The 23,333-nt window shown below is 44.6% G+C and overlaps 1 protein-coding gene across 1 annotated transcript; it reads left to right on the top strand.

Annotated features, from left to right (window-relative positions):
* On the top strand, nucleotides 1–21,943 carry BCL2L13 (BCL2 like 13). The gene is made up of 7 exons (XM_075210704.1): nucleotides 1–107; nucleotides 6,308–6,457; nucleotides 7,613–7,720; nucleotides 8,685–8,841; nucleotides 10,217–10,286; nucleotides 11,675–11,818; nucleotides 19,150–21,943. Exons 2-7 carry the CDS (start codon nucleotides 6,337–6,339, stop codon nucleotides 19,924–19,926), a joined length of 1,377 nt encoding a protein of 458 aa, XP_075066805.1. The 5' UTR covers nucleotides 1–107; nucleotides 6,308–6,336; the 3' UTR covers nucleotides 19,927–21,943.
* The last annotated feature ends 1,390 nt before the right edge of the window (nucleotides 21,944–23,333 follow it).

Genomic DNA, 23,333 nt, shown 5'->3' with positions numbered 1-23,333 from the left:
CACGGCACGTCCTCGCGGAGAGCCCCGCCCCCTCATCATGGCTGCGGCTCCTGTGTAGAGCGTGAGCCGGGAGAGGAGGGAGCGTCCGTCCCCAGCTGCGGCCACAGGTGAGCGGGGAGCCCCCAACCGTGTCCCCCTCTACCCCCAGTGCTGCCGGGGATATACTGTCTGCTCCTTACCCCCAATACTGCTCCATGTGTCCTGTGGCCCCCCCCCCCCCAATAGTATCCACCTGCTCCCCTGTCCCCCCCTCTACCCCCCAGTGCTGCCTGAGATACACTGTGTGCCCGATGTATCCTGTCTGCTCCCTACCCCCAATGCTGCCCTCATGTGTCCGTCCCCCCCCCCTCTCTAGTACTCTGCCCTCCACCCCATGTGTCCTGTGACCCCCCAATAATATCCATATGCTCCCCTACCCCCAATACTGCCTGAGATATAGTGTGTCCACCTGCTCCCCTGTCCCCCCCTCTACCCCCCAGTGCTGCCTGAGATACACTGTGTGCCCGATGTATCCTGTCCGCTCCCTACCCCATGTGTCCTGTGTTTGCCTCCCCCCTCCCCTCTAGTACTATCTATCTGCCCTCCACTCCTAGTGTGCTATGACCCCCCCCCCCCAATAGTATCCAACTGCTCCTTACCCCCAATGCTGCCCCCAGGTGTCCTGTGACCCCCCCCCCCCCCTCATAGTGTTTGCCTCCACCCTCCAGTACTATCTCTGTCTCCCACCCCTAGTGCTTTCTGATGTGTGCTATGACCCCCCCCCCCCCCAATAGTATCCATCTGCTTCCCTATCCCCAATACTGCCTGATGTGTCCAGCCCCCAATAGTGTCTGCATCCCCCTACCCGTAGTGCTGCCTGAGATATACCGTTACACCTCCCCCCCCCCCTTGATAGTGTTTGCCTCCCCCTTCTAGTACTATCTACTGCTCCTCCACCTGTAGTGCTTTCTGATGTGTGCTATGACCCCCCCCCCCCCCCCCCATCCATCGCCTGTAGTGCTGCCTGAGATATACTGTGACCCTCCCTCCTGTAGTGCCCCCTCAGTGTTGCCTGGGTATACTGTGCCCCCTGCTCCAGTGCTGCCTGAGATATACTGTGACACCTCCCCCCCCAATAATGTCTGCCCCCCCCCCAGTGTTTGTGTATACTGTGACCCCCCCCTTCTATGCTGCCTGGTGTATACTTGAGCCCCTCTGCCCTAATAGTGTCTGCCCCCCTGTTGGAACACTGGACTTTATTTATGAGGTATAATGTAGGGAGCGGACAACAGAAGTTATTTCCTCTTAAACACTGACTGCCCGGCATATAAAGTATAATACAGATTTGCAGTGGATATAGAAAGTCTACACACCCTTATTGAAAGCACAGGTGTTTGTGAGGTGATGTCTGATATTAATGAAAATAAAGTTCAAGGTCCATCACATTTTGGGGATTCTCCTGTGTGTGACCCTCGAGGTCACACCATAGGTTTATAATATAATTGAGGTCTGGGCTCTGATTGGGTCTTTCCAAGACTTCGCTCTTTCTTTTCTGAAGCCATTGCTTGGTTGGCGTAGATGTTGGCTTTGGGTTGTTACCATGTTGGAAGGTGAAATTCCTTCAGCTTTCTGACCCAAAACACTATACAGCCACCACCATCTCTCTCGATAGATCTGATGATCTTTGGCGCAAAGACACCAAAACTTTTCATCCAAACTTAAGAGTTAAGGCCAAAAAGTTCAACCTCCTCATCGGACCATAAGACGTTTCCCACATGGTTTGGGGAGATTAAATATATTTGTATAATATAGATGGGTGTTCTTGTTTGTGATAAATGGCTTCCATTATGCTACCCTACCCCATAGCCCAACGATGTGCAGCATACAGGAGATTGTTTCCACATGCAGGGAGTGACCAGTTCCTGCAGCTCCTTTAATGTTGCCGTCGGCCGCTTGACGGCCGCCCTGATGAGTTTTCTCCTTGTCCTGTCATCAGCTGTGGCTGGACGTCCTGATCTTGGGCAATGTCCCTGTTATTGATGACAGTCCTCAGTGTCCCACGGTACAGTTATACCCCTCCCCTGATTGGTACCTTACAGCAACGAGACCCGTAGATGTTGGCTATCGCTATAGAATGTAACCTAGGAATCTGTCAGTTGGGGTTAATCACTGTCATTGCTAATGGCAGTTCAACATGATGTTGAATGTTATTGGGTAACACTGAACACAGCTACAGACCCATCATGGAAGGGTGTGCACACTTATGCAACATGGGTATTGTAGTTTTGTTGTGTTTTTCACTTCTTGTTGGTTGCAATGTAACATTAAAGGTGGATAAAGGGTCAGGCATGATTTATCTTGATTTCAGGCTTTACGCCACAAACGCCTGCCATTTTAAGGTTGTGTAGACTTTTTATATCCACTGCATAGATCTTTCTCTTGCGGTCAGAATATAGAAGCTACTGCGTCTCTTTGTATAGTTTCAATAAAGAGCGTTATAAAGATTGGCAAATCCTCCACCATATGGGTGTAACGTTCACAACCTGAATAAAGGACAAGTTCATCGTATACGTAGAATCTGCATATCTCTTCATATTCCAATTCTCCACATAAGTGTTCAATAGATATTACAGGGTGTCTCCCTGGATAAGGAGACGTGTAACTGTGCATCGCTATAGACCATCTGTCCGTGGTCCCTCACTCTGCTGATAGTGGTTATACCCAGTATATCTCACTGAACAACCACGTGTTACAGCTTACACATAATACATTGATATTAAAATTAAGACAGATTACTCTTCTAGATATAGTACTGTATTCAGCATTGACAATTTTCATACTACCCCTCACCCTCTAAAAGTGTCTATCTGCCCCTTGCTGGTACCATGACTGACCTCTATTGGTGTTTTGAGTTTCAACTTGAATGTATTATCCTGTAGATGGTAACCCGCTCTGCTGCTTCTTCCGTTAATATTAAAGCAGCGATCCCTCATTGAAGATTTGGTTCTTTTTAAATAGAAAGTTCAGTACTTTTTACACATGCATTTTTCTTAGTTATCTTCCTACAAATCATTATCTCCTTTTCAAAAGCTCTTTAGTTAGCAAACAAAAATGGCAGGCAGACAGTCGGTTTGCTACATAAACACAGGCTCTCAGCATGTCTTGTTATGGCAGAGGGGGGAGAAGGAGGAGGTCACAGTGCAGACAGAGCTCAGAGGGGTGTTCCAAAGCCTCTCTGCTCAGTAGATCATGTGACTGTGGTAATCCAGAATCATTAATAGCAGCCTGAAAAAGAAAAATAAGGAAAAATGGTAAATTCCAACGTTCTTATAGCTGTCACAGTGATTTACGTTAAATTAAACACACTAAATTATTTCCTGAGATTTCTGCAGCTATGTAACCTGTGTAATAACCGCTAGATAACCTTACTGTCATGTACAGTGTTCTCTCTTTATATTCCTCTAATTTATTTTTATTATAGCCCCTACTGTTGGAGCTGGGTAACCCACACACCAAGGGCCCCTCTCACATTTAGTTTTGTTATTATAATGGATGCTGTAACTTATTCATTGTCCGGTATAATGTGTTAATTTGAGCATGGAATCGACCTGAATATTATGTTTTTATTTTTTTAATTTAATTGCTTTTTAGACAAGTATCCTTGGAGCCGTTATGGGAGGTTTATCAGTGTGGTTAAAGCGCACTTTGTTCTCCACACTTTTTTTTCCCCAAAACATATATTTGGTAACTTTGAACGGATTTCCCCCATGTTGCATTTGGCAGAAGGGTCACAGATCGAGCAATGACCATTCACGTTACACAGCGCTACATTGATGTGCGCGTTACTGTGCCCGCTATCGACTGTAATATTAAGTACAACTTTTTAATGTTCTAATCCTGAATCAGACAGAACTATTGCTGTAGATGCCAGACACAAATCACACTGTTACTATCAGGAATTTGCAGGAGTCTAAAGTGAACAGAAATTCTAAATATGATATTTGTTGCAAGTCGGTTATGGCCGTTGAAAGGAATAAATTTATATATTTTTTTATTACAACACCTGATCCCTCAGTATATTAAGGTTTTTGTAACGACGATTGTGAATGACTCTGTATTGTACATGGTCCCTGCAGTGTAGAGCTGTAGGTTATAATCAGATTTATGATCCAGTCTATAATGGACAGAGTGGAAGGAGTCGCAAACACTTTGTGTTATATTTATAATGTTGGCACAGAACGATGACGTTGCAATGACTGCAGAATAAGTCATTGGTGGCTGTGTTCTTACTACTTAGGGTTAATATCTTTAGAATGAGAACGGAGAATTGCATTGTGCTTTTGTTTGGGTGCACCCAGACCCGGGAGCCTCAGGAATCCTATCTATTGTGTCCATATATTTTTAAAGTAGATTTTACTTGCAGGATGTTAAAAGTTGTCACAACAACACTTAGTGCGACTGTCATCCAGAGGTCATCGGAGCGTAAAGCCCCCAGTAATATATAATATTCTGAATATTTCTCATGCAAAGCATGCTGTGTTATATGGGGCCCTGTTGTTCTAAGCAAATCCAGGGCTCTGCTTTCTGCAGACAGAAGATCAACTCTGCCCAGTGTGATTTAAACCATTTTCCGCTTGGCCTGTCCGCACCGTTGGCCCCAATGCCGGTTATTATACTTGGAACTGCACCCAGTCATATGTGTCTCATCTTACATGTAGCAAAATCCCCGCAGCCACGGCACAAGGGGTTAATCCCCGGAGGTAGAACAGTTGTTCCTTATTCCCCAGTGAAATCACTGAGGAGTCCGTTTTATATCTTCTACCATTACTCAGCATGTGTCTCCCATATGTCCCTCCCGCTGTACTCCGACATCATGGAGAGGTTAATGCTTCTCTCCTATAGATTATGTATTGGGTACAGACACATTGCGGGCAGCCGGCTGTGAGTATCTTCTGCTGCTGGTAAATCCTGTATAAAGGTCATTATCGGCCCCTCCGAGAATGGAACAATTGCTGTATAATAGTAGTGATGACAGTAATTGTAATTGACTTTTTTTCTTAATAAAATGTTTTTATTTCCCATTGACTCGTGAGAATAAACAGTGTGTAGATCTTAGGATTCTGTATGCAGTAAATAATGGAATGAAATTAACCAGACACTGCTTTTAAATTATTTTATTTTTTCTATTTATTGTGAGATTTGTTTTTTTGTTATAGAAAAACTGTCAAACGTTGTCGGATTGTCACAATGTATCCAGGTGAACTTTGTTTAGTTTGGGAAATAATTTTGTGGCAGGATGATAGGAGCCGGCTTTTGAGATATCTTTACTGTTTTTATCTATTTTTTTGGTCTGCTATAATAGGACGTTTTCTTACAAATATGTTCAGTCATTTTAGTCTGTCCCCTATGGAAGGTTAATGTCCGGGTGTGGAGACTTCAGTCGTCCTTTGTCACCTCGATCAGGGTCTTTTGTGGGTCCTCCTGCCCTGATCCAGACCCTGTTATTTGGCTCACAGACATATACTTACTACACATATGCAGCCTTTTCTATGTATAATACTGTTGCATGATTACCACAATTTCAAATGAGCAGAAGTAGCAGCGACCGATCTTAAGATCAGATTGCAGAGTTAAATGTCCGCATGATTCGTGCAGTTTAAGCATGATTTTATGGTGACTGTGTAAAGGTGGAGTGATTCCTGCAGACAAGGTGCGCTGGGGTTTGGTCTTTCCCCTCGGTCAGGTGCACTATCTATAAATATTCCAGGCCATAATTAAACCTGAGCTGCAGGAGTGATTGAAGGTCGTGTCCTTTGGGGGTTGCTGACGGAGAGGACAGGGAACTCAGCGTCTCAGGAATCTTTCCATTGACAGGGGTGTGTCTGTGCTCAGGCTGCTGTAGTCCCTTCCACTTGTGGATAGGACGGCAGAGTCTAACTCTCTCTCAACCAGAGTTTACTTTTGTTTCTTTTAGAAGTAAATTGTGGACATAAAATCTCTATTCAATTACTACAAATGCAGTTTAAAAACAAATAATTTAAGCCCTCATTAATGTCATTGGTGTTTTACTGTAGGTCTATTAGTGTCATGTCTTTCAGAAACCTCACTTTTAAAAAAGACGCTCATAATTGTAGGGGTTTGTAGAACACGTAATGTGGGGTAACGTTCGCTGCAGAAATAAAATGTAGTTGTACTTATAACTGATGGGATGTCCTGTGAAGTTTGTGTTCCTATATAAATATTTAATCACACCCTGGTTGTGGAGGGACGTTGGGGTCTCCTGATGTTTCATGTAAAGAAAATAATTGTTAGCACATCTTCCTTCCAGGACTCTCGCTGTCCCCTCTTCCGAATCTCATGGCGTCAGCGTCTGCAGTGCCTGTTGGGTTCCACTATGAAACCAAGTATGTGGTGCTCAGCTTCATGGGGTACCCCGCGCAGGACAGTACGAGGGCCGAGGTCTCCACGTCAGGACCAGGTGAGCTGCTCTCATGGGAATTACATTATGTACCGTAAAAGCGTGCTGGGACTTATTGTTCCACTGCCGCTGAAGAGCCGCAGGTAGTGTGACATGGGAGCTCTTGTACAAATGCATTTAAACCTTTTTCAGTTCCAATCCACACCCCAGTCTCCCTGTCCTGGGTGACACCCGAAGCGAACGATCTGCACTTAGTTGAGCTTAATGTAGTTATGAAAATATTCATTTGTTACACTGACATATTCTAATGATTGGATAATGTTGTGTTATCCATAGCCTGTATATTATATCACTGTGCCTATTTTTATATAGGGATGTTTGCAGTCATTAGCTTTGAGTTTTCGTATATAATATTGTATCGCTGTAGCTGTACACCTGTGGGGGTCCCGGGCGTGTTCTGAGACACAACGAGGGGGTCTCTTACAGACCACCCCAGTCATACAAGCCACCACTGTCTGATATTGTGCGCTATCAGCGAACATAACTGGCGTCTATTGTCATGTTCCCTTCTCTCCCAGCCAGTGACTAACGATTCTCTGCTTCTCCTGTGTTTTCCGCCCGGCTGGTGATTCTGTCTGACAGGCTGTCGGGTGGAATCAGGCTCCTGCGTATAACTGATCGTACCACAAGGCCCTGGCAGTCTATCGCCGAGCTGCCGACATCGTCCTTTCTTTCCCAGATCAGTGACTATAAGGCATCCGAGCAGCTGCTTCTCCTGATTATAGGGGACCCCATCTTATTATTTTATATATTGGGCATTGGAGGAATGTATTCATAAATAAACTGAATTATTATTAAAAACCAGAACTAGATAAACTAGTAAAATCTGAACAAATGATGATTATAACATGGGGAAATCTCTGTGAATGACATAACTTCTACACTCAGTGTATAGAAGGATCCTGATTGGACCATAGCTTATCCAATCGGAATTCTTCCATGCTCTGACCAGGAACTTTCAGAATCCCAGAGATTTTTAAGCTTGCTGAAATAAGTGTATCTGTAATATGGATTCCGGTAAATCGGAGCTGTGTATCTAATTGTCCTACAGAACGTCCTAAAAGACTCTTGGATTAGTAGATGCTAGGAGCGTTGTTTGCTGGTTTTCAGGTAGGAATAATCCCCCCACGCTGACATCTTGGTCTTCGTTTACAGGCGTCCTGCAGCCCCTGGACCCACCAGCACTGCCCAGAGAAAAGCTGGATGAGATTAAAGCAGAGATAGAGGAGGCGTTGAAGCGGCTGGAGGAGGAGATCTCTGCAGGTCAGTGTCCTGGGAGCGATTACATCCAATTATTGGCTGCCGTAGGTCCTTCCTGACGTTATGGAAAGATTGCGGTAAAAGCAAGATGGCAGCTGACAGGTATCTCTGGGGATGTATAGACACATTGTTATTGGATATAGTAAGGATGCTGATGTGGGCATGAATGGATGACTGGTCCTCTGTGATTATCATCCAATTACTGGCACATATAACAGCCAATCACAGCCTGCTGTCTTCCTATCACTGATTGGATCTTTCTATATTTGTGAAAATGCGTCCTATCCGTGCACTAGGACCAGTGTCTAATGGACGTACTGCCTCCGTGATATCGCTGGTTCCTCTTATCTGATAGGCTGCCTTCTCACGCACAGCCCATGAAATATATATTTAGCGTAAGTAAGAAACTGTCGGCACAGGATGTAGTAACCGTCCGCAATGCGATGCATGAAGCGCCATCTTTGAATCTCCCAGAACTCTCCACGGTGCTGATTACAGCTGGAGAACGTGACCACTTCTGCAGCCCAGTTTATAAACCGGAGGAGTCCTGGGTGGGAGAACCTTGTATGCTATAGATGGGGCAACCCTTTAATCAAAATTAACTACACTACGATCCTTAATTTTATGTAAGAAAAGTCGATGCCTGTGACAATCAGTGTACATCGGACAAATTGTCTACAATTTCAAGGCACCGTATATAATCTCTGGATGTGCTTTGATAGAGAAGTAATTTTCCTTTGCAGGCGGGATGCTGTTAGGAGAATTAGACATATGGTTACTTTTGAACACTCTGCAAAAAAAAATAATAATTAGCTCTTAGTTTTGAGCTGGATTCGGGCAGAAATCTTATTGACGATTCATTATTATATTCTATAAAACTCTTGAGCTGCTAACAGCCTGAGGTTTGCACCACTGTCTGATTTGTACGTTTCTAGATGTCTGTCTCTCTCTCTCTCTCTCTGATTAGTCTTCCCTCGCACCGGCTTTGACACGCTCACCTCCCCAGTCTTCAATCCGGTAAACTCGGAGAGCTCCATCGAGGAGTGTCTGGCTCCGCTCGTGGAGAAAATGACACTGGAGATCCGGGAGCCGCTAAACAAAGCCTTACAGACCCTGCTGAGCGGGTGAGTGGTGATTGTAGGGTGCAGAAGTTCTGTTACACACCCCATATGACTGAGTACCCAGTGTACAAAGTCTAATGCCCTGCGCTCTCCTGTAATATTGAGGCAAGCCGCACCTACTGTATGGAAGGAACGGGATGTACTGTGCTGCGGGGTAATCCTGTATACATGCTGGGGATGAAGGACAGGGTGTAATGTGCTGGAGGGTAATCCTGTATACATGCTGGGGATGAAGGAAGGGGGTGTAGTGTGTGTAATGTGCTGGAGGGTAATCCTGTATACATGCTGGGGATGAAGGAAGGGGGTGTAGTCTGTGTGTGTGTGTGTATTGTGCTGGAGGGTAATCCTGTATACATGCTGGGTGGATGAAGGAAGGGGGTGTAATGTGTGTGCTGTGCTGGAGGATAATCCTGTGTACATGCTGGGGATGAAGGAAGAGGGTGTAATGTGTGTGCTGTGCTGGAGGGTAATCCTGTATACATGCTGGGGGGATGAAGGACGGGGGTGTAGTCTGTGTCTGTGTGTGTGCGCTGTGCTGGAGGGTAATCCTGTATACATGCTGGGGATGAAGGAAGGGGGTGTAATGTGTGCGCTGTGCTGAGGGTAATCCTGTATACATGCTGGGGGGATGAAGGACAAGGTGTAGTGTGTGTAATGTGCTGGAGGGTAATCCTGTATACATGCTGGGGGGATGAGCGGGTCTGTAAGCTTAATTATATACTGTATAATTAATAACACAACACGGAGGTCAGATTAGGGCCCATTCTCATGAGGTTCTCAAATTAACACTCGGTCCTATAGTAGTATATAAATAGTTCAGTTGTACTATATTGTTACATATATATATATATATATATCACATTAAGGACCAGCCGTTACTATGGAACTGGAGACATCTTTTATACTTGAGAACAGATTTATTAAACAATGCAAAATATTGAAACCGCCCAGTAGTAGAAACGCAGGTCACTTTTTTACTTGGGAGGTTTGCAGAGAGATGTCAGATTTTTGTGTTTGTGGATCTGTCAGTTGTCAGACTGCACCCCAATTCCCCACCTGGTGGGTATCCCACATATCTGTACAGTAACTAGTCTGTAATACTCAAATGTTTATACTTTGTCTGGCAAAAATTAGGTCATTTTGAATAATGTGTAATGTTTAATAAATGGGATTTCTTGCACTATAATATTTATATCTATTCTATAATGAGGTGAATTAAAATCTCTGTATCTGAATATAGTGGTTATTTTATATCAATATATTATTTGTAATAAATGCGTCTTGTTCAGTCCACATCCGAAAGGGAATTTAATTCCTAGATCCTGATCTGTGAACGGAGTATGTCCGAGGATTAGATCATGTGTGTTCCTCCTCACAGGTCCGTGACGTATGACGTGTTCAAGAGGGAATCTGATGAGGCTGCCGTACACACTAGCGGCTGGAATAAGGTATGTAAGCTGCGTGTTTACATCACGCTAGTTTGCACATTGAACTGACACTTAAGCAGCTTTCCCTGTCTTCCTGGCATCAACACGCGTGATTCATGTCCCCTCCGGCACAGGAGGGGCTGCAAGGAACACACGGATACAACACGTACAGGGACTTGCCCTATAGACACACTTTATGCCTTAAATACAGCAGAGATTGCAGATTTAACACTAGTTCTCACTAGATTGTCAGCTCTTCTGTACAGTTATTCCTCCACTCCAGCACCACAAGGCTTTATCATTCTGCCTCTATACTGGTGTCTTCTGCAATATAGTTATTACTCAGTCATTTCTGTAATATTAATATTTTGTTACTGTGAAGTTACAAGTAACCGGATAGTATATAGACAAACATGACATCTATGTCTCATGTAACGTGATCCCTTGATTTCCCTTATACACAATGACGTTTATCTCCTCACATTTCAGATTAGAAAATTGGGACAACATTGATCTGCCCAGTTGCCCAACACATTTCCTGTGACCATTTCCCATGGAAAATTGGGACTAATTAGAGTAGGGGGGGTGACACGATATTAATGATGGCTGCCTAGAAGAAATGCTGCAAAGAAATGTATATTATTACAGCCCTTTTATCTGATTTTCACTGAAATTGTTCATCCTGTGGTCAGATCCATCCGCAGGGTACTTGTACTGGGGGCGTATTTTGTTTAATGTCTGTATTGAGACGTAAAAGTCATGCATTAATAATGAGAAATGGGGGATGCAAAGTATATTAAAAGCAAAATCTTCTCAGGTTGTCTTGTGTGCTGCTTTAAGGATATACCATTTATTTGAGCATATAATTATGAGGGGTTTGATGACCTATGTAACGTAGCGATTTACCCTCTGGAATTATCGGTCCGATCCTGAAGTCGCATATAAATTCGAAATTAAAATGCGTTTGTCACCGACACAAAGTGGAAGCGGCCATTGTTGTGGGCTGAACCAATATACAAGCGCTGGCTGCCTATCAGGTGACTAAGACGTAGATTGTGGCCCCTTCTGGTATGTGGCCTTTGTTAGGCTGTCCTTCTGTATTGGTCGCTGCGTATAGATCTCGCCAGGCATCTTCCTATCCCGGCAAGAAGCTGGTAGAGGGACCAAGAACAGTAATCAAAGTGTCTGTCCTGTGATTTATTGGCTGGAGACCGACGCGTTTTACAATGTTATCCCAACGTTAATTTAATAACACAAATCATCAGTGGACGACATCTGATTTTACAAGAAGTAATTTCTTTCTTGGCCCTGGGACACTGCTAATTACCTGCGTATTATATTTATAGTGCAGTACACGTAAATACGGAGATGTCGTGTCCCTTGTAAACACTGGTTCCCTCTCATTGCAGGTGCTGGTGCCCCTGTTCCTCCTACAGCGCCTCCTACTGGAGCAGACGAGACGCGGGGACAGCCAACCGGACAATGTCTCGCAACTCGGAGTCTCCTACATAGAGGAAGTGTGTGCGGACTACATCATCCAGCAAGGAGGGTGGGTGAGTATCGTGCCCTCTAAAAGTCATGTGACCTAGTCTGGCCTTAAAGGGCCAGTGAGATCTAATATAACTCATGTTATAGCTGAATGTCAGTTTATCTTTCTATTGGTGTCTCCTGTTATCAAATCATTGTAGTTGGTAACTTATAATTATTTATGGACAGCAAACTCCAGTTTTGTACAACACTCCGGCATAGTTCACCGATCTGCATATAACTTGTGAGAGTCCCGCTGATTACTTCTGACTTATCACCAGGACGTTGTCACAGGCTATCAAGTCATGTTACTTTCACTTGTTGACACGTATAATCGACACTCCCCAGCAAGGAATTTTGGCTGTGTGATGGGCAGGTCACATGACCCCTGTCCCCAGCCAAAACAATTGCTCTCTCTTGCACTTTGATCCACCAGTCGCTCTCTCTTGCACTTTGATCCCGTCTGGTTCTGCTGCACAGAAGGTAAATTCTCCCAGCCTAAAGCCGCGGATCAGTGCTCATTTCCTGAGGCATTAAGAACGTTTCGGCTCAGCGCAGATGCTGCACATGTGGGGATTTGTCCTCCAGCAGTCTGACCTCCCTGTACTGGTGCCTCGTGCCTCTCCGATAACTATATATATATATATATTAGTCTGTTTCAGTTGGTTCTGACTTTCCATGCGGTGAAGTCTGTGTCACCTGCAGTGGCAGCGGTGACCCTGTATTGTAGATCAGAATGTTATATCTTTGTCACAGCTGTCTAATAAGAGCGCTGTTTACTGCTCACTATGATACCTAGTCCCAGCCTGTGACATCCAGCGGGAGGGGGGCAGAGGGTATTGTGCAGTTTATTTTTCTATTCAGGACAATATGGGGCTAATCCCCTCTTTGGCAGAGCGGTCCTCTGGGCGTGATGGCAGGAATGTGGTTTAACCCTGTGTTAGAGGTTCAGCTACTCTGAATAATCAGGATTTTTGCATGGTGCTACCCCCAGGCTCGCTGCACGGTACCGAGACCACCAGTCGTCACACGGAGGGTGCACGGGCCAGGTGGGCGGCAGCGGTTTAATAACCGTCTGCTGTATTGGGATCGAAACGTATAACAGACCTTGAACTGGTGGATTATCAGTAGGTACCATGTAAAACGCGGCAGGTGAACGTGACGGCACAGGATTGGGGAGGGAGCCGTCATGTTTATATTTGTTTGCAGTTTAATTCTCAATATCCCAAAGTTGTTTTTATTAACGTATATAAAATCAGATATTTTAATAGCTTTAATTATTCAAGTAATGATGTCTTATCTCCGGCACCTGTCAGTCTGCGCCTCCCCCCCCCCCCCCCCTTCCTCACCCAGCGCTGCCTCTCTCACTCTGATGTTTCCCGGCATCACTTTGGCATCAGATTGCTGTTTGCCTTGCAGCCGTGTCAAAGCCTAAACAAAACTGGGTCGCTGTGCTCGCTGCCGAGTGCTGTGCACGCGCGTCTTGTCCCTGCACTTTGCTACTCCCGGGTCTAGTGCAGATGTGTCAGTGTCTCTCCTGCGCTGGGAACTGCAGCCGTCTCGCAGGGTAAGAGCTCTCTCTTCTTCTATGTCCTCTCGTGCATTATCCGACCAGCTGGGGAGGGGTCACCGAGGGTCTGCAGGAGCCTTTATCTTCCCCCACCTACAGTATTTAACTCTTCACTCGGGTGTAATGTGAGACCTTTGTTATTAAAGGTCTTTAACGGACTCTTCACCAAGTCGACACTAAATCTGTAGCTCTTGTATTGCTAGAACAATATCTCGCCCTCTAGTGCCCTTAACGCCTGTTTGGCATTCAGGACTTCTGCAGCAATTAACGACGTGCATAGGAATTAAAAGTAAAAACATTCACCCCGTAAGAGCAAGCTCCGTAGACTGTAAGCTCTTTGGGCATGGCGAGATGAGTTTCTCTTTCCTGTGTGTATAACTTGTATCTTGGTCGTGTCCCTGTTATACTCTAGATACGGACTTGTTTTGAATTATATATTTCCAGATTAAACTGTTTAACGAGCGAGGGACGGGCTGTGCGACATCATTGTCACAATTATATAAACATATCTGTCTGTGGTACTCAGAGAAGCATCAATGATTTAGTATCCGTCTACATTAATTATAATGCGGCAGAGCAGTGAGATCTTTTTACGGACTCTCCCATCATGAATGTCTGTGGCTGTGTTGTACGGTACGATGCAGTGGTGAAGGGGTTAATGCCGAGCTGGGAGCTTCCTGCGGTGAAAGGGTTAATTCCTCTGCCCTACAGGTAGAGACGGGGACGGCTCAGACATTCTTTACAAATTTGTCCTCAGGACCCAGACAATCCATTCATGCACATGTGTAGTACATACGTGCTCTGAGCGTTAACTAGGTAAATGGCGGGACACAAACGCAGGAAATGTGGGCGAGTCGGGGTGATATTTATTAGACCAGCGCTCACGTTATAAATATCATCCTGTATACACAGCGCACTCTGCCTGGTATTATGATGATCCGCTTTGCATAGACTTCCTTTACCATTTATCATGTGTAAATGAAGTGATTGACACACTGGGGAGGCACGAGGTGCGCAGTGCCTCAGCAGCCGGTGACGATATAGTCGCCCTTACAGTTTGGAAACAGACGTTTTGTGAAATGAACCAATATTACTTGTGCAAGGCAGGCTGGGAGACCCCTGCACACTATGGCCGCCCCCTCTGATCCGAATTCCTGTGTGCAGTACATTTAAATCATGTGCTGCTTCTGCGACCTGTGCTCATCCTGGGACATACTTCACACCTGGCCTGCAGGCACCAGTGACAGTGTCCAGAGGTGAAATCTTATCATATTTCATGTGAATATCCTAATCCCCCCCCCCCCCCCAAATGCGCTTCACCAACCTGAGCCCAGAGCAGTAATTGCACTTTGCTAGTTGATGGTATATAAAGAGGATTTAAAATACACTCAGACGTTCTTAATTGGTCATGCCATTACCCTCCACTGAGGGGCGCTGTTCTGTCTTTCAATGACACTTAATAACTATCATCATGACTGCTCTGTCCTCAGAATAAATACATATATTTAGAGAAATGCAGATCCCGTGTAGAAGTAGCGGTGAAGCGTTTTATTAGTGGTGTGAAGATGGCGTCTTTCTGCCACTGCGATGGAACGACGCTGCCTGGTTTCTCTAGACGCCTCCATCTGACGTGCTGGAAAGTAGGGCAGTCCGTGTAGGATCTGCAGACACATTGCCTGTTATATAACCAGGGGCCGGGAGCGGTGTACACAGGATATTGCTGCTTTGTGCCACACTCGCATCTGGCTGTACTGGCTGTAGGGACAGATCTCAGACTCTCCTGGCTTATATTAAAGGCTTACGCCTCCGCGTCACAATGTCTACAATGTTACTGTAATTTTAAGAGAACAAAAATTAAATTAATTTGTGTGCAGATCTTATTTTTATTTAGCAAAAAATATTACCTAATGTCCTATAAAAATAATTGTATTCAGAGATTATGAGATCTGAACTGGCATTATTCCCCCTCGCCCAAAGGGGCATTATACTGTGTGATATGTCCGCTCTGTAGGTTGTTCCTGTATCCAAGAAATGTATGTTACTGCATGTATTGTACTATATCATGGTATTCTCAACACTAGGGGGCTGCGGCTCATATGTAATCATCAGTTATCTATATAGAGAACTTGCTCACCTCAGTCCCTGCCTCATTGGAGCTTACAGTCTAAATTCCCTAATATACACACAGACTGAGAGAGACTAAAGTCAATTTAATAGCAGCCAGTTAATCTACCAGTATGTTTTTGGACTGTGGGAGGAAACTGGAGCACCTGGAGGAAACTGGAGCACCTGGAGGAAACCCACGTAAACACGGGGAGAACATACAAACTCCTCACAGATAAGTTCATGGTCAGGAATTGAAGATATAGATATATATAGAGAGAGATTTTTTTCCTTTCTTGATATTTAATTCATCAGGCGACACGCGACTGGCTGCTTCCTCTACTACTAATCCAGAAGGACTGGGCTCCTCATAAAATATTCACCATTTAGATACCATAGAATAAGCCCTCGTTATAAATATTTTCTTCACAGAGAGAGCCGGTGGTTGGTAGTAAAGCATTGGTACGCTCCATTAAATTAACTCGTGTAGCGCGCCCCGTTCCGCTCACGTTTGTGTATTCTCGGTATCGGATATATTGGGGTTGCATGACTCTGAGTGTCTCCATAATGGGGATCAGACCACCTAAAATATTAGATGTTACTTGGAGGGGGGCAGAAATTGTTAATTATCTTAAAGTTCAGGAGCGAATGTAAAATCTGAGCTGTCCAGTTTTTTAGGCATATCGTGGCGGAAAATGGGGTAAATTTGGGGTTAAAGCTCTTGGGAGACTTTGAACTCTTAAATGTAACTACCGGCAGTGTCTTGTTGGCCAGAGTCTATGCTGTAATGTTTTTAATGTTGTATTATTATTTTCGGTCAGGGTTTGATATTTGGTGATAACGTCCCTTTATCTTTCGACCTGGTGCTAAGAGTTAATCAGGAGTGGTCACACCTCCGCCGGTCCGGTGATTGGTGCATCCTATTACTCATAGTTTCTCAGTCCCCATGGGATTCGCCTTCGTCCCAGCAGTTACTTACTGTACAGCTTCAATCACATCCAAAAATGTCTGAGCATCTCCGGCACTCTGATCAGCCCCTGGGGTCACTGAGAACAGTTATCTGAAAATCTAATCCCGGGAGTAAAAGAAAAGAATCATCTCAAATGCATCTCAGAAGTCTCATCGCGTTTCGTGTCTTCCCAGCATGATGTGTTCTCTGATATTTCCCGAAACGCGTTATGTCATAGACTGAGCTACTGGCTGCTATATTCCTGTAATAAGTGAACTGCTATATGGAAAGATATATATTGGCAGCACGGTGGCTCAGTGGTTAGCACTTCTGCGCCTCAGCACTGTGGGTCATGAGTTCAATTCCCGACCATGGCCTTATCTGTGTGGAGTTGTATGTTCTCCCCGTGTTTGCATGGGTTTCCTCTCGCACTCCAAAAACATACTGGTAGGTTAATTGACTGCTATCAAAATTGACCCTAGTCTATCTCTCTGTGTGTGTATATTATGGAATTTAGACTGTAAGCTCCAATGGGGCAGGGACTGATGTGAGTGAGTTCTCTGTACAGCGCTGCGGAATTAGTGGCGCTATATAAATAAATGGTGATGATGAGATAGATGGATATATAATATATTCACATTCAGATATTCGTACAGAGTCATTCCTAATGCAGATTGACTTAGTAATAACCTATATATCAGGGCTACACGTGGGTAGCATGATGTGTCTGTGAGTGGTCCTAAAAAGTACTAGCCTATCCTGGTAAAATATTTTAATATTTTGTTCCTTAGGTCCAGTAAATGCGATGACTTTAGAGCCAGTGTCACAGAATATGAAAGGACTTTGGTCGTCTGTCACACATATATTTATTTATTAATGAGCGCTCAGTGTGCCAGGCTGCGGGTAGGGTATCCTGATTAAACCCCCGCTCCCCGTGTTGTAGACGAGAGCTGTCTGAACACAGTTTGTATGTTGGCTGAAAACCTTCTGATAGATACTGAAAGGTGCTTTTATTTGGGACCTAATTGTGACATTGCAGGGTGTTATCGGCTGTACGTGGTCAGCCACAGGTGAGCGTAACGGGGGGATTTACAGTCCAAGAAATGTATAAAGTGATTCACATGTGAGTTGTGATCGGTTAAATTTGAAGCCAGGAGTTGTAGTTTAATATAAACGACTTTCTACCACGTTGTCTAAACCCTTCATGTAGGGGCTGTTTTAGACTTTCAAAAATGTACCAGTCAGTCTTGTTATTAGACGCCCACGTTTTGTCTGGGATAACTTATTTCTCAGTCTGCCATAGTGAAATTTTATTATTACTTTTTAAATATACATATATATTATATGTTTTTTTTAAAAAAAAAATGCACACAAAAAATCTCTCATTCAGCAACGTAATAAGAGGATCAGCCAGTGTCCTGGATGTAGGAGATACTATTTGGCTTTGCCTGAAGGGCAGTCGTCTTATCCAGTATTGATCAGAACAACTTCTGACCTTATAAGTGGGCTGTACGTCACATCCAGTGCACAGACTGGAAACCTGTGCAGAGATAACTGTGGGGGAAAAAAGTGCTCTGGGCAACCCAAAATATGTGTTGTGCTTTGGAAAGAACCCGTCGGCAAGAGAGGATTTTGTTTCTGGTATTCATGTAGACTAGAGTCCTAAATTATTCAAACACCACTATAGCACAATTGCCCTAAGGAGACTTGGCACGGAGGCATCTTCAGAAACCAAGTTTATTATATAAACTTAGTAGAAAATAGTTTTAAATATACATTGGTGGAAACCTACAGTGCGTCGGCCACGGTGCCCATTCCAGAGAGCGGGGGAGTTATGATAATACGGGTGATATGTTCCATGTTGCCAACTCTATTTGTGGAAGAAAGTGATTTTGCTTCTGCATCCTTCCGATGATAATCAATCTGACATTTAGTATCATTTAAAATGGGCCAGATCAGTCTGATTCTACTTCGAGGTATCTGCAGAGTGCCCCTTCCAAAATATAGCTTTGAGCACAAGTTAGAAGTGTTGGGAAATATTTTATTTGCTCGGGTTGGGCGCAAGGTACCACCTGTATTATATGGACACAGATCGAGCTTTTAGAAACATTGGTTCTAATGGTCACTCTGACCTCGGGGTCCCGAATCTTTCTGCTCCCAGGTTTTCTCGTGTGGATCCTTTAGAAGGACTCACATTTTGCTGTAAGTCTGTCGTTGATCACATTTCTGAGGGCAGTCTCAGTGGTAAGTCTGGGACTGAAGCCTGAATGCTGAGATTCGAGGAGAGAGTGAGATTGTACACAAGTTGCTCAAGTAATTTGGCAGCAGAGAGAGGCTTGGTGAAGAGATGGTCTTGTTTAGGATTGGCCAGATGAGTGTGGCATATTTTCATCCTCTTTTAAAACACAGAGAAGCAGGTTGAAGAGATTTTTTTTTTTTTTTGTAGATAAAACTAATTTTCCCGTAGAAGAAATTGAGAAGGGAGTTACAAGTCGGAGCTGCCATATTTGTGAGCTTGGCTGTTGCTCAGCTCCATTACCAAGTGACCATATTCTAATAGATAATTGGTAAATGTATTTCTGTCATGCGTAACATATGAACAGATTATGTCTCGGACATGGGAATACCATAGTTTCACTCACCAACAAGAGTCTACCAGTTATGAGTCCTGTTTCAGTATAAAGTCTCCAATCCATTTCCTATGTTGCTCACTGTGACTTTGGTTTATTCCGCAGGGCACCGTTTTCAGCCTGGACACTGAAGAGGAAGATGTCCCAGGACTAATCGCCGAGGACAGTAACGACATCTACATCCTGACCAGCGATAACTCTGAACAGGTGAGCCCACCAGAGAGCCTGGTCGTCTCCTCCTCCTGGCAAACGGAGAGCCTGCCCACCTCCTTGGGGCCTGAGTCCTGGCAGCAGGTGGCTATGGATCCCGAGGAGCTAAAGAGCCTGGACAGCAATGGCGGAGGGGAGGAACGGAGTGAGAACAACTCCTCCAACTCCGACATCGTCCACGTGGAGAAGGAGGAGATAGCGGAGGTCATAGAGGAGGCGGCCGTGGTGGAACAGAGACTTGAGCAACAAGAACAGGAAGAGGAGGAATACGTTGAGGCCGAAGAGCGGGAGATCTTGGAGATTTCTTCTGCTGTGGCATCAGTACTTAGCGCTACGTTGCCTCCAACACAAGTGGAAGAGAAGAAAAGCCTGCCATCTCCCGTAACACAACCGGAGCCCCCAAATGTGGACATAGCTATAAAGGGAGTTTTGGAGAAGGAACCTCCGAGTGCCCCGGAGGAACCTAAAGAAGAGATCCATGTTATTCCTACCTTGGAAGAAGAAAAAGTTGAATCTCCTATATCCTCCTTGTTGCCTCAGCCAGCCAGAACAGGGGATGAGAAACCGGTATTCCTCCCAGAGGGAAAATCCATCCTGCTGTACGGGGGAGCGGCAGCTGTCGCCATTTTGGCAGTAGCGGTGGGAATGGTGATGGCGCTGAGAAAGAAGTAGCAAAAAGCGGTTAACAGCAATTTGCTTCTCCCTCTAATACAAGTCTACGACCAGTTCCCTCTTGTGCGTCTGTCGCCCGTACCCCAGCCAGTAAAAAAAAAAAAGAAAAAAAAAAAAGATTAAAGCAAAGATCTTCTAATTAAGCCGAGGGTCTCTCTCTTTCCGAGAACTGCGCGGTAACCTTTTGATTTGGGTTGGGAATCGGTGTGGGAGCTGTCTTCTGCTGCTGATAATCCTGTTTCGCTTCACGAAGCGCCGCCACCGAATAGCCATATGGTGACCTAAAAATCAAGTCACGGTGGTTTAATCCGATATTGCTAGCGGCCGTTTTAAATACCAAAAAAACAAACAAACAGAATCTAATTGGGGATAAGGGTATTTGGAGCTGTGGCCTCACGGTTTTATATATGGAAAGCTGTAGTTAGCGCTGTGTAGGCGAAAGGCGACTCGTTTTATCCAATGACCATTGAGTACATCATAAAGTTCAAAGTATCGGAGTCAGGTCTCCGTTCTGCTAAGTCGGGTATATGGGAAGGAATGTGTTTTCTCTTGACCGTACACTGCCCCTGACCACCATTAAACACGAACGTGGCAACGGCGTGCCGGAATGGTAACAAATCAATGGCGCCCGTTGATGTTATGTACTTAAAAAAACAAAACAAAAACCTTTTACAGAAATATTCTGTATTTGCCAAACAGTTAAGTAATTCCTCTCAGCCTTTTGCGTAAAAATGGGCGTTGCGTAAAGGCGGCGAGGTCTTCCCCTGGCGGAGGGCTAGTCACAAGCCTTGCTTACGTGTTTAGTAAAATAGCCCTTTTAAAATAACCATAATGTTGGTGACGTCACCCGTGTCTGGTTGGGTTGGGATTTAAGGCCTTAGTTTATTTCGGAAAGATTAGGATGGTTTAATTTCTCATTATGAAGAGGGCGAAGAAGCCTCAACCAACTTATTTTCATAAAACGTAGGAGTGAGGGAATAAGGGATCACTGCGTTAATACACATCCCTGGCTGGGCACAAGGTGGAGTCTCCCTTTCGTACGTGTGGAGGGAGCGTTTTCTGCATCACAAAGATAAATTTTATTTTTACGAAGATAAAGCACTTATTTTATTGAGCAGTTCTATAATGTAAATTGTAGTGTATTAAAACAAGGAAAGAAAAGCTTTCTGGTCTCAGGATTCTCTTTCTTATAGATGTGATTAACGTTGTTAGAGGAATCTCGGTTAGTGGTTTCCCCGACTGCCAAAAATTAATAGCACTTTGTTCACTATCAATATATATTTTATATGAATATTTTTTTTTTTCACACTGGAAATGGGTTAAGATGCTCTGCTGATAAGTCTGTCCTATCACACAGAATAAACGTAATGTGCGCTAGGCCGCGCTGTCATTGCTGGTCACCCTCACGCCCAGCTGCGGCTTTCCATCACGAAGCACCGAGTCAGGTGACACAATGATGTCACTAGTCACCAGATATAAGAGCTGTTTTACAGCACTCATACACCCGCACCATTAATAGTGCACCTCACCTACTAATAATGTCACACCTGGTTCATGTGACACGACCCGTCACAGGTGATCCTCCCCCTACACCGTTTTGGGCTGGGCCACTAAAGTGGACTCCTCAGCGGAGGCTGCCATTTTGTTGGCTGAACCAATATTCAGCCTGTCCTTTCGAGGGGGGCTACTGCCGTCACTGGTTCCTGGTAAACAGATTGGCTCTAGTGGCACGGATATTGGTTCAGCGCGCACAATGTCCACCTCCACCGTGTATGTGATGGCAATGAAAGGACGTTAATTGTTATTTTTGGGGTTGTGGCTTTGCTGGAGCATGTAGGGACTGAACATGTTTTATTTACATGGGAATCAGCACTTGGGGTTTTGTTTGCACCCCCAGACTGTTACGCAGTACTTCATGGGGCTCATGTGGCTTCAGATAAATGTGTCATGGGTTAAAATATAAGAAATGGATCTATTTGGAAATGGAGACTTTATAAATAAGTGGATTTTTTTCCCCCACTCCTGCCTCTGCCTCTTTATTTCTCGGTCAGGTGTAATTTACCATGTGGGTCTGGTGTAGGTATTATTGTCGGTGCACCCAGCCGCGTCACTGGCTCCTCCGCACTTTGTAACTTCGCATTAAAGGACCAATCAGCCTCAAACAGATTGTCACATTAACAAGTTACTAAAGCTGACATAAGCTAACAGACCTTATATTTACCATTACATTCACATTTGCTGTGGAGTGTAAGCTGCTGTTCTCTGTTACCAGCCATTTCACAATTTGGAAAGAGTCTGTTTCTGAGCTGTGTGGCGGCCCAGGAGAAGCCTTATAAGTGGGATTTAGAGATGGTTATTGGAGGCGAGAGCGGGTCAGGAAGATGTAAGAGTGTGTGCGATAGTAGTTTGAGCTGTATGAAGGGGGGTGATTTGTGAATTTGATTCTTTGGAAGATGGGACACGAGGAGCCAGTGTTTTGATTTGTAATGAGGTGGACCCGTGAGAGGAAGATTGGTCTTACTGTGGCATTTAGGATGCACTGAAGCAGGGACAGATGAGTGAGGGGACTGCCAGACAAGAGGAGGGGGCAGTACTCAATGTGAGCGGATGGATAAGAGGTTTGGTTGCATCTTGGGTATGAAGAGTGTATTATAGTTATATTTTGAAGTTGTAGAAAGTAAGGCTATAAAAGACACTAGGGGGGGTATTCAGTTGACGTCGGGAAAACCGTTAATACGGTAATTTACTCGCTGGATTTCAGCTCGCAGCTCAGGGAGCTGCAAGCTGAAATCTAGCGAGATATTACTGTATTAACGGTAATATTTTTCAAGCGCGGGATTTTCGGCGATCCCGCCGTCAATTGAATATGCCCCTAGATGTGAGATAGTAAAGCAGTTTGAAACCAAAGCCACTGGCTCTGGAAACTTGGTGTTGATGGTGAGGGAGATTTGAAGGGAGGTGTTGAGCAGGGAAGATGAGCCATGATTTGGATAGGTTGAACTTTAGGTAGTATTGGGACCTCCAAGAGGAGACAGAGCAACAGTCATTGGAGAAGTTCAACCTATTTTGGATCTACTTCGATCCCTCACTTATATTTGAAATTGATCCACAGCAGAAGAGGTGTAAACAGAAAGGAAAAAAAAGCAGAGGGTGAGGAACAGCGGTGTGAGACCCCCGACAGATTAGGAGGAGGAGTAGTACCCGAGGTAGAGACACTAAAGGAGCAATTAGATAGGTAGGACGTTAACCAGTGAGTCATGGAGACCAATAGTGAGGGAGAAGGTGATCATCGCTGCTGGAAGCAGAGTGTGGAGAAGTGATCTTTAGACTTTACTGTAAGCTGATCATTGATCACTTCTGTCTGAGCAATCTTGGCGACATGTTGGGAGTGGAAGTCTGATTCTAGA

The sequence above is a fragment of the Mixophyes fleayi genome, chromosome 4 (assembly GCF_038048845.1).
Source record: "Mixophyes fleayi isolate aMixFle1 chromosome 4, aMixFle1.hap1, whole genome shotgun sequence".
NCBI classification, from domain to species: domain Eukaryota; kingdom Metazoa; phylum Chordata; class Amphibia; order Anura; family Limnodynastidae; genus Mixophyes; species Mixophyes fleayi.
The sequence above is the reverse complement of the archived record's forward strand: the minus strand, read 5'-3'. Positions and strand labels throughout refer to the sequence as shown.

Excerpts from the sequence above, each read along its gene's own strand:
- BCL2L13 (XM_075210704.1), top strand. The coding sequence starts at position 6,337 with ATGGCGTCAGCGTCTGCAGTGCCTGTTGGGTTCCACTATGAAACCAAG. Across the intron at positions 6,458-7,612 it reads GGTCTCCACGTCAGGACCAG|GCGTCCTGCAGCCCCTGGAC; the intron begins GTGAGCTGCTCT and ends CTTCGTTTACAG. Across the intron at positions 11,819-19,149 it reads TCATCCAGCAAGGAGGGTGG|GGCACCGTTTTCAGCCTGGA; the intron begins GTGAGTATCGTG and ends TTTATTCCGCAG.